At 29.0% G+C, this 17,114-nt stretch overlaps 1 protein-coding gene across 1 annotated transcript in view; it reads right to left on the bottom strand.

The window, feature by feature from the left end:
* The window catches only part of LOC107162396 (monocarboxylate transporter 10), a 359,340-nt gene that overhangs the window by 332,462 nt on the left and 9,764 nt on the right, over nt 1-17,114 (bottom strand). The window contains exon 2 of the mRNA XM_089228029.1: nt 13,560-14,084. Coding sequence (XP_089084155.1) covers nt 13,560-13,968 — 409 coding nt within the window. The 5' untranslated portion in view covers nt 13,969-14,084. The remainder of the gene's footprint in view (nt 1-13,559; nt 14,085-17,114) is intronic.

Raw genomic sequence — 17,114 nt, 5'->3', positions numbered from 1 at the left:
GCATGTATACCTATTAGCTGTTACATATTGTATGATATTATGTAAATCAATAAATTACCTATTTTATTTACACGAGATTTGAATATTTAATTTACTTAACGATTCGTTATATATTTAACAAAAACACGTTTCTTCATTTTCAAATTTATTGAACAATCGTACATTGAGCAACGTATTCACATAATATACAAAGTCAAGGGAGTAAGTTTTTTGTCTATCAAAGTTTTTATCACGTACAAAACCATTTTCTTTTTATGTATTTGAAATTTAACATCATACATGAAATGCACACGTTTTTATGAAAAATGCAGATATAATACCTATATAATATTATGTGCTAATATAATACTTTAATAATATATTACATGTATGTTTTATCATTTTGATGTATAAATATCAGTAGATCTAATTAATTTAAAAAAACGATGGTTCATTTTGAAGCAAAATTATAAATTTATAATACAAATAAGTGCAATTATAATTTTTTTATACATTCATTAATTCTGGTTTTTAACCAATGGTTAAAATCTGGTATACTCTGTTAATTATTTTATTCAAAATAATTATAAATAAAAATATTTTTTATTGTTTTGTGAAGAATTGTATATAAGGTGTATGCCACATCATGATTCATTAAATATGCCATATTTTTTTAGAGAGGAGTAGTGTTTCGGTTACCTCACTCAAAAAATGTAGACATCTAATGAATTACTTTGTAATGTTACAGGATCTCCGAGTCTCACGATAACGTTATAATTTAAATTGGTGAGGTAATTGAATAAATACGCCACTTTAAATTAGCAAATTCTCATGGGACACTCCCCAGTATATCCGCGCTGTACATCATTTGACACTGAAAAAAATATATACACAAATTTATATTGATATCACCTCCCCCTATCCCCCAAAGCAAAACATGTAAATTATATAAGGTATCTGGGTACAACTATCGGTAGAGTATGTTCAAAATAATAAATTATTATGTATAATAAATTTTTTTTTTTTTTTACTACTTATCAATTTTTTTTATGTCCTACATTTCAATAAAATGTTTGACTCTGCATGAAAAATGTTATTTTTCTCACTTTTTCGAAATATAATTTATTATTATAATTTTTTTTTTTTTTACAGAAAAAGTGTTTCGAACTATTTATATAGATCGTTTTATTAGGTATATTTAAGAAAATATCATTTTTTGAAATTATTTTACTGTATTTTCAAAATCAAGTGGTTTTTTTTTATTTTGTGAACTTGCTGTCGACATTTACAAGAGATAAATATTTTAAAATGAATTCGAAAATATTGTTCTGCTACTTCTGTAGGTATAGCTGATTTTACTCCCTAGTCCCTAACACCGTTTAACAGTTATTTGCAATCGATATTACTAAACGTTACAATACATGTCACATACGTTTTAAGGGAAAACATCGCGTTAGTAAACTTCTTAACTTTAATTCATGCTGTCTTTTATATTGCAAGTTGATAGTAAAATTTATGGATGACGAGTCAAAAAAAGCGGTTTTGTTTATGCATGGGTCAATTTGAAATATATAAAATCATTTAGAGTTTATCGTATCCTGCAGTATTCACGAACTGAATTTATTCTATTGTAAAACGCTTTTTGTATATATAATGTCTGCTCTATACAATAAATGTTAAAAACCATCAAATTTTTAATTAAACCAATACTCATGAAGATGCCCCTACTCTATTGTTTTTACATTTAATCTGACCCTGATCAACAATTGTATAAATTAATGGTCATCAGCGTAATCCAAAACAATTAATGGACGTTTCGACAAGCAATTTATATTTATACGCATGTGTGTGTATGTGTGTGTGAGAGAGAGAGATATGTATATTATGTTACAATGATGGAAACATTACAGTTGCATTAACATCGAATTTCAATCATAGTGGCTCATCTGCCTACAAACACGGCCGACTATTGTTATTGCACTACACTGTAATATCGGTATGTTACACAAAATTATTTAATAACAATATGATAATCAAATCGATTAAGTTCGAAATTTTTGGCTATTTGGGCTAAACTGTTTAATTCAATGTCGTTTACAACACTTACGAATTATGGTCTCATAATATATGAGAATAACGCAAATATATCCCTAATAAATGTTTAAAAATAACAACAACTATAATCTTTTCTTAAAATCTCATGCTTACACATTTGATGGCTTGTAAACACGTACAGAATGAACTTTATTAATTTTATCTAGATTTGATACTTTAACATATTTTTATACACTTTTCTGTTCAAAGAATTCAATTATAAATTATAATATATAATTATTTTAAGTTCTGGCTTTTTTATGGAATTGTATTAAAAAATATTTTTCCATCATGATTTTTGTAATTAACTTTGTAAACTGCAATTTTTTTTAATTTTTTAATTTTTTTTAATAATACTATATATATACTGCAATTTCTGTCACTTATAATTTTAAATATAACATGAATAGTATCGTACAAGTATGCTTTTAGATACTCGACTTATAACTTTTTCAAAGACGTTTTTCTGATAAATAATTTGTGGGTATAAATGTATAATAATAATTGCATCCTTTAATATATAAAAATGGATTGTAATAGAAAAAACCCGTACTCAAAAAATCTTAAAACAAAATATTCAGCAGTTTTTTTTTTATCAACATTGACTAAAAAACATCGAAAAATAAATATGAAAATTAAAAATATATACATAAATATAAGTAGTACAACTTTTGTACTAAAAAAAATTATAATGTTATAAACCGAAAAAGGTAGTAAAAACAAGTGTATTTACAAAACTACAGTTTGATAAATTTATTTTAATTTAGATTACCGGGTTCAAAAGCTATAAACCCACTTAAGTGAATACATTTTTATATGATTTAATGTAATTTCATATAATTTAAGTCTGTCAGAAATGTTTTTATATGTGAAGTTAGACAACTACAGTCATAAAATATATAAAATGAAAATATTAATATATTTACTATGCCTTAGCTGTTTGATTCATTATAAAAAATTGTTTTTCCATCTATTCTTAATATATATAATATATATATTGTTACTATGCATTTTTTTAAATTGAAACAGTTTGACGTATTTCATATTTTAGATTCTGTGCAAAGCGATGATGTATTGATTTTAAAACGATACATTTTTTTTTTTGTATCTGTATTCATGAAAAATTAAATGTGGTTTCTGGTAACAAATTGGATCTAGTGTATACTTTTGAAAAATCAAAATTGTAAGCCAAAAGCGTCAAGTAAAACAAAAACAAAATTTTTACGCAAAACTGGTTTGTGTTAAAATTTAAATTTTTACAATATTGGTTATTCACGAGTAATTAACGATTTCTCATGGAAGGTTTTCTTATTTTGTATAATTCAAACATAATTAATCCACAGATACCTTCTTGAAATTGTCACCAAATGTTTTAGTTAATATTATAATCTTTTATTCATGTTGTGATTTAAAAAATATTTTTATTATTTTTAAGCTATTTATAGAGATTTAGTATTTTTTTTAGATATTTTCTCTACACATCGATACAAAATTAAAATAAAAACGTTTTCTGTAACTATTAAATAATTTAATTTTATTGGACTGCCAACTGCTAAATATCTAACTGCTCACTGCTATTTCCTAAGATTTCATCTCAACAAAATAAATAAAAATTCACTATGTACTAGAGAATATTTAATTTTTGTATCCATTATAAATCTCTTAAATATGAAAAAATTGTATTTGTGTATTGTAATCAAAAAAATTAACTACTATATCACATACATATTGTTTATTTTCATGACTAATAAAATTTATTTTTTTGACTCGTCTAATTCTTTGTGAACAAATCGTAAGTATTTTATGGACGTTACTACGCTACTAAAAGGTAATAATTATTATTGATGACTCTGTGTTCAAATTATATTTTACAAATAAAGTCACTATGTTCTTGTCAACTCCTTTAATGAATTTCAATTATTTTGGTCCTGGTCTGTGTCAATGGCACCATCTTAGATCTGATGACCGACCATCCCTTTTGGGTTTTCATTCATTTATATGGTATTTCATGCACGTCGTGCCTTGTTTCATTATAAATGCAAATACAAGTCGAGTGAAAATTGTATCATATCTTAGAAGTATGTTTTGTATAGACATAGGGATCTGCATTATTTTTGGAAATCTCATGACACTTATAGCACTATGCAAATTGAATTTGTTGAAAAATAATATCACAATAACAATTCAATATATTCAATACAAATTTAAAAATAATAAACGCATCAGTGGTAGTAAAAAGCGACTTATTAAAGAATTATATAATTATTTGGGAAAAAGTATTAAATATTGAAGAGTTAACTTTAAAAATTAGACATCTTATACATTTTTAACTAGGTACAAAATAATTTTTAAATTTCGTAATTTTAACAAAATTTGAATTTAAAATGTTAACAAAAAAATTGTGCTACTGTATCGTTAATATTTTTAAACACCTTTAATAAACAAGAACCTTGTGTTATTGTTTAAGACTTTTCGACTAAACGAAGAATTGTTTCTCGACATTTTTAGGAAAAATAAAACGAAAACGATCTAACTTTTTCTATTCTAACCAAATATGAATATTATCTACTAAACAATTATTCAAAAAGTAATATTAAAACTTCAACCAATTTTCATACTTTTATTTCCTGGTTATTTTAAAAAGTACATAGAATTTTAAATTTTTACCTCTTAAAAATACTTACTAAAACCAATTTGCTATCAAAACATTCATAGAAGTTGAGGATCAGACATTTTTACTGCTAGAAAAAGTTTTTCCAGACACAAAAACACGTGATTGTAAAATCAATACATTCATTATCGCTACGCTCAGAAACTAAAATATCAAACAGAATTTGGTGTGCTGTAAAAATAATATTTTAAAAAACAAGAAACTAAAATATAAATCTAATGGGAAATTTTTTCCTACTTCAACACATTCAAATTAAAGTCATATTTACAATCTAAAAAAAATGTAGATGTACTCTTATACAGCCTCAAATTGTTTTTTTTTTAATAAACTATAAATAACATAAATTCACACAAAATAACTCCCTCATCTCACCCAGAATCTAAAACTACCTACGTTGTATAATTTAAAAAATAAAGTTATTTATTTGACAACCATAGATTGAAATTTAAATATTTTTTCTAAAAAACGGTGAAAGAAAATGTCCATATCTGCAAACAACTTACAATATCCTGCCGTAAATCGCAGGGTATACACTATACATGATGTATACAACAATGGATTATGGTTAAGTACTAGTCAGCATAAAAAGTACAGTTAGCGAGATAAAACCAAATGTCATTTTAAAGGAAACGTATGATACATAAAACTAGTAATACAATAAGATATAAAAAATTTAAATATTATGTAGGTAATTAATGTTTTATCGCCATATTGACTTAAACATAATGTATTCAGTTTATTTTAAATTTATTACGATAAGAATATTATACTAAATTTAGAGATTCGATTTTGATTCAATATTTTATGACTATAATGTACAAACTTTTTGTACATATCATAAAGATTATGAACCTTTTTTTAAAAATATTAATGATTTTAATACTATTATAATAATTTAAAAATGATCAATATTTTGGCAAATTTTTAAGCATATTTAATATCTGTTTAGGATCATAATGTCACGCCATGTTTATTAATATCGTGTGTTCAATTTTTAATATAACAGGAAATATTTCGAACCCATGACCTTGAATTTGATTCTAGTTTTTTTACAGGATACAGGACATATAATATATAAATACATATTTTTTTGATAAATTTAAATTTTTAACTTTTTTTTTAACTGCGCATGCAGAACCAATATTAATAGGAACCATTATTTTCGACACTGGATTTGGATTGCTCTATTTTTTTTTTTTTTTGATCAACTTTGATCTTTACAGTTTGTCGATATCTGAAAAAAATTGCCATTTTTATGATGATCGAAAGTTTTAAATCAGTTAATTAGTAAATATCGCATTTTTCAAAGCTCAAACTTAATTCCACATTTATAGGTATTACTATAACAATTTATTTTTATTAAAACTACAATGTGTATTTATTATTACATTGAATTTATAAAAAAATATCATTACAATTTATTCGTTGAAAAATGCAATATTTGCAAATTAACTTATTTAAAACTTTCAACAGTCATAAAAATGGCAATTTTGAAGATATCGAGAAATCGTAAAGATCAAAGTTGCTCAAAAAAAACAGAGCAATCCAAATCCAGTTTCGAAAATAATGGTTCCTATTTAAGAAATTTATCAAAAAAATCTGTATTTATATGTCCTGTATCCTGTAAAAAAAAAACCAAATTCAAGGTCATGCGTTCAAATATTTCCTGTTACCTTTAAAATTAAACACACGGTATACATTATACAGAGTGTCCCGCGAGGATTTATCCATTGCGATATCTTACGAAATAATGGAGATATTAAAATTCTAGTTTTATAATAAGATTCATAGGGATATGAACTACAATTAATTCATTTTTAAATTTATTTTAATGGTTTTGTAAAAAATTTAAGAAATATATTTTTTTATTTAATTATTTCCAAAAAAATTGAAGATGGCCATTTTGTAGTTTATTTTTCTGAAAATATTGACGTTTCAAAATTTTGTTTTCATTAATATCCTGATTTTTAATATTTTTTCTAGTTTTGAAGAAATAAAATATGATTATAAATTTATAACTATAAGGAACACGGAAAATATTCGGCCGGCCGAATGGGAATGCGCGCGGCGCGGCGGGTCACATGTTTGATAACATTACGGTGTTAAATAATTCGCAATTTTTCTCGAAACTAAAAAAAATATTAAAAATCAGAAAATTAATGAAATTAAAATTTTGAAACGTAAATATTTTCAGAAAAATAAACTCAACAAAATGGCTATCTTTAATTTTTTTTGAAATCATTAAATAAAAAAATATATTTTTTAACTTTTTTACCAAAACATTAAAATATGAAATAATTGTAATTCTTATCCCAGTGAGTCTTATTACAAAACCAGAATTTCGATATCACCATTATTTCGGGAGATATCGCAATGGGTAAATCCTCACGGGACACCCTGTATATCTAATGTACAATACATTTTTATCTTGTATAATACCTATACCTACTGGCTACTATACTATATGGTTTTCGGACAGATTTACGACAGGGGTTGTGTACTTGTGTCCCGGGCTTTACAAGAGGTAAGTAAGCTGCACATAAAAAAAAAAATTAAAAACCTTTCGACAAGATTGTAAAATCAACAATAAATAACAAACGGCAAAACTAATGTGAAATTCTAACAGAGTTAATACATCGGAAAAAAATGTTAACATGTGAATAAATTATAAATTATATGGGTGTGTCCATAAAACGTCTTACAGCACATTTACACATCGAATTGTATTCCATCTCGGAATTCATATATGAATACCATTTTTACTGAAGCTATACCAAAATTATCGATGAGTCTTGATCGGATTTCAGCATACATCAATGTGTGTTGGGTACAATCGGAATGAGATACGGGAATTATAGGGATAAAACCAGATGGATATAACTCAGAATATTTTAGACGAACGACAATTTTATTCATGTCTCTGGCAACAAATAATAAATACTTACCATTTCTAGATTTAAAAACATTAGATCATATTTTTCAGATCATGTTTATTTTTTTTTGTAACATGGAACCGCAACTGGAAGTTGGTTCAAAAAATTCGAGTAAACGTGCTGAAGATAGACATCCTAAATTGATACAGTTCCTGCTAGTATTTCGTTTTGCACGTGTGTGAATAAGGAACACACTGTGATACTTCGCCTCTCAAGACTTAACTTTCCACCGTCGTGGTAACTATAAACGAAATTATCTGACGAACCGATGAGCTCATTCAAACGAGATAATTCCGACTCGTCTCCTTAATAATATATTATCTATTCACAAACTCTGATCCTTAATTTTACATTGAAATTCCAAGTTTCATTAGGAATATTGGAAGATAAAAGGATGAGTATACTTGGTGTATCACCCTGTATATATAGTATACGAGTATACAATACATTATATATATATATATATATATACTATAAATATTAAATATGAATGAATTGAATTAGTTGGAGATAAAAATATAAAAGTAATACAATAATATCGTTAGGGTGACCGTTTACGTCGACTTCGACGTGATGCAAACAATAATGCACTGACCCCTGACGATTAACATAATATACTTACAGCACGCAAATAAACAGATTGAAACACTCATAATTTGGGTCAATTTTTATATTAAAAAATATATATATTTCAACATCCTTTGAAGTATTTTATATGTTTATTAGGTCAGATACTAAGTAAATGACAAAAATACTATTTTTTTACAATTCATTTTAAGTTTATTAAATTGTGTTTGAAACAACAAACAGTAATATTTTATAAAAACTTCAATATTTTGATTTCTATGTGACTATGTTCATTTTGTACACCAAAATCATCAACAAACTCTTGAACGAAAACAGTAAATGTAGTATAAAATAAAATAATACAATTTAGCTTATTTAAATATTAAAAAGAAAATGTTGAAAAACGTTTATATTATTTAGAAATCATTAAGAGTGTCGCTGTTTAAAGACAGCTAGTTGTCTATATTTATGGATTCCTTGTTCCGATTCTAGTGTTATTGTTTACGGACATGATAAAATGCACGCGATATATTATATACATCAATCGTAGAACCTTGTGCGACTTCATGGTGGTCCCGTTTTGTCGACCGTTTCACGTCTTCCGGGTATTGTCACTGATTCCGGTCAGTGCATTTCCGACGACGCTTGTCACGGCCAGTAGTAAAGGGCGCACATGACCCACCACCACCCCACGAGAATGACCTTCACGAGTATTATGAGGTCACCAGATAATATGTTTGATTTATCCTCCTATATTTAACTCGCGAGTCGTGATCCCTTGTTACAAGTGGTTTATGACTTTATGAGGTACATGTAAATTGATAGTTTTTTAGCGTATAATAATATAAAACAGAATATTGTTTTAAACTGTATGCGACAAGGACATTGTAACGGGATCGAGGACAACATATTTGGTATGATGACAAGAGTGTAATTATCATTGGTTAAATGTATAGGCTGGATGCCTACTATTTCTTTTGGGCGTTAAAAAATAATTTGTCTGCATTAGCATGAATTAACTGCAGACGAATGGCAAGGGATACCGATTATTATTTTTTTTCTTCTATAAATTTAGTACTTACATTAAAACTACCATAAAATTATATTATTTATGCATATTAATATAAAATATTACACACATATTTTTAAACTATACAGGACGCATATTTTATGCATAGTATAATTTTAATTGGTCCAATGTGCTACAGAAATTTGAATTTTATTTTTATTTTGTTAAGTTAGATAAAAATTTAAAAGTATAGCCGGTATAGGTGTATTTTAAAAATCAGTCAGTTAAAACTTTTGTTTTTAAATGACTAAATATTATTTTACTATTATTTTTATTGACCTTATCCCGATAAATTGTAAATTTAGATAGTTAGAAAGCTCATACTAGTTTATATACTACCAACAATTGTTTTGAAAATGTGGTAAGTGTTGAAAACGCCACAAACATTTTTTGCCCTTAACATAATTGCTCCTTGACTGTAGTATATCTTTGTGGATACGACATGACGTACATTGTACATATAGGTAACCATGGTCATGGCATTTTCCTTGACTTCATGTTACCGTTTGTGATGAATATAATTAACTACGTATAATTTTATTATAAATAAGTGGCTAAATGTCTTATCATATGATCAATTGATTTAAAATAATGGTAGTATTTCATGAAAATATACCATAAAAATATTATAATCAAATGTGCGTTTAACAACTATTTTGTTTGTTAAAATGAAAATTGAATGAAACGATTCATTTTGTTAAGAACTATTGTATTTTGAAACGTTTGTTGTCGCTTATTTATCGAATATCAAAAGATCAAATGTAACTTAGATGTACGTTATCTGTAGGTGGTAACATTTTCGATTAAATGACTGACATAATTTTACTCATAGAGAATGATCCGTTCAGATAATATGTACGTACATCCAGCGACACGGTAGTGTCGCGAGCTAAGTAAAAAAAAAAGGAAGGCGAAGTACTCGACCGTGTATATATACAGAAACCTAAACATTCCCATTTAATACGTGTTAATATTTTGGTATTCTTTATTAAAGGCTGTAGGTCTAATAAATGAACCAAATAGTTAGAATGAGATATCAATCGATCGAGAAAATCATAGGCTACGTGCTTTTATAATTTTAAATAGAATCGGTTGAATAGTATTTTAGTTATGATCAAAAAACTGTGGATATTTAAGTGATCACTTTATATTACTTTCGCCGCCGGCTGCCGTATTAAACGCGTCATGTTGACGGGACGAGTGAGAGGATTCTTGCGACGGCGGCGTGTGTCTCCCACTACTATTGCTTCCCCCCACCGCTAGACACATACAACATACTAACACGCGAACATGGTCCACAATCGCTTATCAGTTATCGGTATCGGTGCATTCTGTTTTCGTAATTTGAAATTTCGTTCTTTCGTCTCGCGTCCTGCGTACGAGCTTGTTGTCGGCGTTATTGTCTCGTGTCCATAATATTATTATTCAATGCACGTGGTATCACCAAACCTAACCGTATCGACTATCTATCATTTATTCATTTTCCATTGAGCATTTTATTGTTAAATAATATATAGTCGTTATAATAATAATTATTATTATAACAGTCTTTATTATAATTTATAATACTTTATTGTGACTGTCTTCATATTTGTGTCGAATTGTGTCTACATTAAAAATGGTAACTTAACTCCAAAAGGCGCGAGATATGAGGAAAAAAAATATCAGGAGTCTACTCAATCTAAAATCGTAGTTGAAAGTTATAATAGTACTACTATTAAACAGTGCAGTATTAACACGGTACATGAAGTACCACTAAAAAGAAAGAATCCAAAATCCAAACAGTTATTTCCATTTTATTAAATATTGAAAAATGTACCAATAGATCAATTGGTAAATTAAAAATGCCTCTGGTTCAAGGTAGGTGTACTGCAGATAGAGTATTAAAATGGGTGCTGAAGTATAGGAAACAAAATGTACTTTTGTACAGAACGATATGTTTAAACATCTTAAAAAAATTATAAATAAGACATTACATCATAATAATGGAAAAAAAAATAAAAAATATCTTGACCCTAATAAAAACTAATGATATCTCAACAAAAACACTACGTCAACTCCGTGTAAAAAAACGCTAAGTAAAAAAAAAAAATATATAAATGCAATAAAATGTGTGATATAAGGTGGAATCTAAGTAAATAGTTTAATGAATAAAATGTATGTATAAATAATTAATTCAAATTTAATAAAAATTGGTTATTTATATTAATTTATAATATGAATTATTTTAACTCAAATTGATCCAATTTTGGTTTACTTGGCCGGAAGATTCAGTCTAAAAAATGTATAGCCAAGTACTAATAGTTTATGTAATAAATAATGAAAGCACCATTACAATAAATAAATTGTTTCCGGCTAAGTAAACCAAAATTGGATCAATTTGAGTTAAAATAATTCATATTATAAATTAATATAAATAACCAATTTTTATTAAATTTGAATTAATTATTTATACATACATTTTATTCATTAAACTATTTACTTAGATTCCACCTTATATCACACATTTTATTGCATTTATATATTTTTTTTTTTTACTTAGCGTTTTTTTACACGGAGTTGACGTAGTGTTTTTGTTGAGATAAATATAACACAGTGCCGTAATGGTAATAATTTAGTGTTGTTATGTTATGACGTTAAATTTAAGTGAAAACGTGTACCATTAGGTACCTAAATATTATAATCAATGAGGAGCAAAAATAACTAAATATTTGTAGATAAATAAAAATGATTTAATTACATTACATTCACATATAATAGCATATAGACGGAAATCTATAAAAATTTCGGGGGGGGGGGGGGGGGGTTAAATTAACTAAAAAAAAACTATATTAAAATAAAATCACATGCAACCTGACAAAATTGGGGGGGAGGGGTTTAGCCTAGGTTAGGCTTAGCCCCCCCCCCCCAATTACCGGCTATGTATAATAACGGAACTCGATAGTCGTGTTTTTGAAAGAAAAAAAACTATGCATAGTACTTTTATGACATTACATTTTTTTTTTGTAAAAGCTGCTGTGGTCTGTTACTTGTTTAATAATCTATATAATATAATATACAAACATGAAATCGACAGTTGTGTACTGTTTACGTGTATGTTATGTGAGGGAAATGCGTGATAATGAATCCCGAAACGTCGGTCGTCAAACAAGACTGAATAATAAAACTACACCACATATTCCAGCGAAAACAAATCTAATTTTTTAATTATAAAAATACAAATAGCAGACGTCAAATTTTATCGAAAATTATACATGACATTGTCGCGTAAATAAAATATTATGGGCTGTCGTGAATTCGTGATTATACGACGTGACCATTTCGAAATTATACGTTGACGTGATAATGTAATATATACCTGTATCGCGGTAATCACGCGGTTACATTGTTATACGGACAACAATATTTATTTTCAATAATTTTTGGGCCAGTTTGCTTTGATTTTCAAACCAAACATATTTATTACAAACCATTCCACGACATAAAACGTAACGGTGGATTTCATATATTATTATGTACAATGTAATAAATCAAAACAAACTATACCTATTATACGTCATCACTCAATAATACCGTCTGGACGGTCTGGATTTAAATGCACCATAAAAAACATTCTTGCATATATAATACAAAAAACCTTTTTTTCAGAAATCTATCCTTCAAAATTATATAAAAACAACTTTGTTTTATTTTATTTTTTTACCATTTATAATTTCAAACTTTCAACCAACAAACTTACCAATAGAATCTATTATATATAATAATAATGCGTATGTTATCAGAAACATTCAATGTAGCTATAAACAGTTGAAACTTAGGCCGTGTGGCATGTGCCTACAGAATATTTGAATAATGTAAACTATTTTTAATAAACCGTTTGCTAGGAATAGTACGTATTACAATTTATTGAAAAGTTATTTTCCGTGATACATGTAAGAAGACCGTATAATATATCAAACGGCCAACTGTATTTTACCCACAAATATGACGGCCAAATCGATTAGTTAAAAAAATAACAGTCCTCTCCAAAACGTTGCGCATTCATTAAAAAAAAAAAAACAAAAAAAATAGTTTGAAATGACTCTGCGCCTATTTCGAAGTATAGATTATCCCAAAAATCTGAGATGACCAGTCTGTGTGTGGCCAGTCGGAGAGAGGGAGTTTGACAACCATAGCGGGCGCACACTCCACGCGAGTATTACCGTCACAGGTTTATAATGTTATTATGAAAATATCGTTCGCTGACCTGTATTGACAGCCGGCTGCTTGTGCTTTTCCGCCGCGGGTCTCAGCATGACTGCCGCCGAGAGCTGGAGCCCGTGGTTGAGCACGTGAACGACGACCGCGGTGGCCAAGATCACCCAGCCCCAGCCGCCCTCCGGATAGTAGTGCCGCTGAAGTGTGGCTCGTTTTCGGGCTGACAGCGGCGCCAGCGGACACGTGTCGGCCACCGCCGTGCCACCGCCATCATTAGCGTCCACGCCGCCGCCGCCGCCACCGCCTCCGACGCCACCGAACAAGCCGGTCATGTCGTCCGTGGCCGCGGTGCACGGCCCGTTGTCAATCACGTGCACGCCACCGTTTTCCAACTGAACCACCACCACGGGCCACGTATTGCTCCGCGACATCACGTTCATATTGCCGTCCAACTTCATAGCGGCCACTGCTGCGCTGCCGTACGGTGATCGCCTTACGACGACGACGACGACGGCGTAGCGTATTTGAAACGACGAAAACGCGTTCGGTTTAGTTTTCGCCCCATGACCACCGTCTGGAAACGTACAAATATAAATAAAGTAAGTCGATAAGGTGTACTTAAAAATCACTTTTCACCGCAGTAAAAAAATATGATAATGATTAATGGTAAATAGAGTATAATATAATATATAATATTATTAGTGTATTATTATTTCAAATAATGTACGAGAAAGGAGACTTCATAAGGATATCGAATAATATGATAACGCCCTAAACGTAACCGACCGACCGATGTGCAGTGTATATATGGCTAACTATTCTGACAATTTATATCAGTCGGCAGTTATTACTATACGAAATCTTTGAGGTCCTATCTATATTGCAGTTTTAGGCTAGGACATTATTCAGATATAGAACGTAATGATTTATCCACACCTTTTAGGTATAGTGCATATACGCAAGACACGCTGAAACAAAAAATAACAGGAACCAAATACGACGGCAGGCATATCGGATGTTCGGAGACGAGTAGTTGAAATACGATCATTCGGGAGTTAAAATAGTAGGTCAAGTTGGTCAAACCCGAAAAAATATCCCTCGAATGATTTCGTGGTTGAATACGAAAATCTTGAAAGCTTTGAAAACATTTCATAGTGGTTCACATTTCGTCAAATAATTCGTTATCGAATACTAATTAGCTCAAAGTTGAGACACGCGATTTAAACAACGGCGAACGATTAGTAGATAGGTAGTATTGAAAAAACAAAACAAACTAATAAACAATTTTTTAAAAAGCCCACAGCCGCGTGCAGCTTTTTATGAAGTTAAAAGTGAAAGTTTACATGCTTTGAGAATAATAATAAAAGATAATTCGTTGCTTTTTTATTGATTTTTTAACGTACAGATTTACGCATTAATAGTAGTTATGCAACATGAAAACGTCGGACATAATATAGCTTTTACATAAATTCATTATACTCAAATATTATTACGCATAGTGCATATAATGATACTATAAAAGGTTCTCGCATTTTATGCATAAACGGCATTAGAAAAAATATGTTAACGAAATATAAAATCAAATCTACAGAAAACGACAAGTGTTAATGTCTTCATGGACTACGGTCATTAGTGGACATCGGTTCATTATCTATTGTTGTTTGATGATACTACATCATTATTGTTATATTATATTATTATTATATCAGGGTGAAACCGGAAATGCGATATGTAGTCTTTCGTCCGCGTTATGACGTGAGATGAGCTTTGAAGTATAGCAGACGGCAGACGCCGTTTATACCGTACCGCGGATGGACGAAATGTTGTTGTATTAATACATATATCTTTACGGTAAAATATTGAAATGCAAAAGTAAACACATTTTGAGTAGGATTTGGTGACGTGGGGGAAGACGTTCTATTTTTAGAAGACCACATGATTAAATATGGTTTGATATACAATAATCACAGCAAAGATTCAAATTAAGAAACTCGCGTTGGCCGCCGTCCGTCGTTGTCTAATCCTTGACTATAATTAGTACATTAGTATATTAAAAAATATTTTTATCATATTATAATCATAATTGATTATCATATCGGTATAATAATACAAAGTCATCACGCTCTACAATGCACATTCTTACTCAACTATACAAAGTGTCCACGTCTTGCAATATTTAATCAATGGACCCGTACAAAGTGACCGATAACCTTTATTTAATCGTGGTGTAACGTAGATTTATTAAGACTTCAACCGATCAATCTTTGATTAAAATCCCCGACATCACTAGTACCTATAAGTTATACTACTCTAGTTAACGCACCGGAGAGATATCGTCAGAAACCATCGCAAGCTTAAGGGTCGCAAACAACGCGAATAACATAGCTGTCAATTTAGTATAATATAATTTAAGAGAAGCCAATTTATAGCACACTATCGATCTCAGATAAATTACGTTAATCGACATTAGGATGATAGTAAATCGAATTTTTTACACCATTCGATCGACCTTTATTACAATGGTTTGGCAGTATCAAGAGGTAAACTAATTTTTAAGAAGTATTTTCTTACTGCCGATCGATAATTTTGTACAATATTAAGAAATTTCTACGTAACTGTATCTTGTCTTTTTTAATGCACGCATCAATTAATTGATTTGTCAGTCAGATTATGGAATATATTTATATTTTATATGTACCTAACATTAAAATGTTTGTTTATATATATTTTTATCTGACCGTTGCAGAATCATCATTGTTATAGGTATTAAGGTATGTAAATTTTTTAGGTCAAAGGATTTTAATTATTGTACGATAATAGCGCAATTCCATTCGCGTGCCGTTGAACGATATTGGAAATTATAAAGTATATTGTGAACTGAGAAGTGGACAGTGTTGGACACCATAAGCTTTTATAACTTCAGCTAGATTAAATTCGAAAAATAGACATTATTGCTTACAAGTATTATACACTGCACATTAAAATGGTCGTAAACTTAATCTATGTATGTCAAGTTTGTATAATTAAAATTACAAAAATGATTTAGTATACAACTTCCAAATAGTGCGGTGGTACTGCAATATTGTATTCCAAAAAATTAAACTCGAATGACTTGATGTTTTATTTTCTTATTGGAAAAGTTGGATAACAACGTTATAAAAACTTTTTTCCAGAAAGCAAGTGAAAAACGTCATTTTTCGACTAATCATTTCCTAGACAGCTGATACTCTATGTGTATATTAAAAAAGGGTGAAAACAAAATTATGAATATTATTATATAAATAGATCGTGATTCCATTTTTCCTGCACATTTCTCGGTAACGAAATTAACATAATTTTAATTGAATAATTTGCGTTCACAAATTATGACATAATATTCTAAAACTCATTGGAACCTCGTGGTTTTAATAATTTTTTAGTTATAAGATTTTGCTATTGCTTTTAAATTAAAATTCGGCAAGTCTTTTTATTTCAAATGACACGTTCAAATAACGTAACTCAACTGTGTCCACGATTCCGTGTATTTGACTTATACCACTCTAATTTTTAGCAGTAAAAGCCTTGTAAAAGGTGAGTTATTGTGCAAGTCATTACAAAAACGCCT

The sequence above is a fragment of the Diuraphis noxia genome, unplaced genomic scaffold (genome assembly GCF_037042655.1).
Source record: "Diuraphis noxia isolate RWA-SAM2 unplaced genomic scaffold, SU_Dnox_SAM2 contig0005, whole genome shotgun sequence".
In the NCBI taxonomy this organism is placed as follows: domain Eukaryota; kingdom Metazoa; phylum Arthropoda; class Insecta; order Hemiptera; family Aphididae; genus Diuraphis; species Diuraphis noxia.
This window is presented reverse-complemented; position numbering and strand designations above follow the sequence as displayed.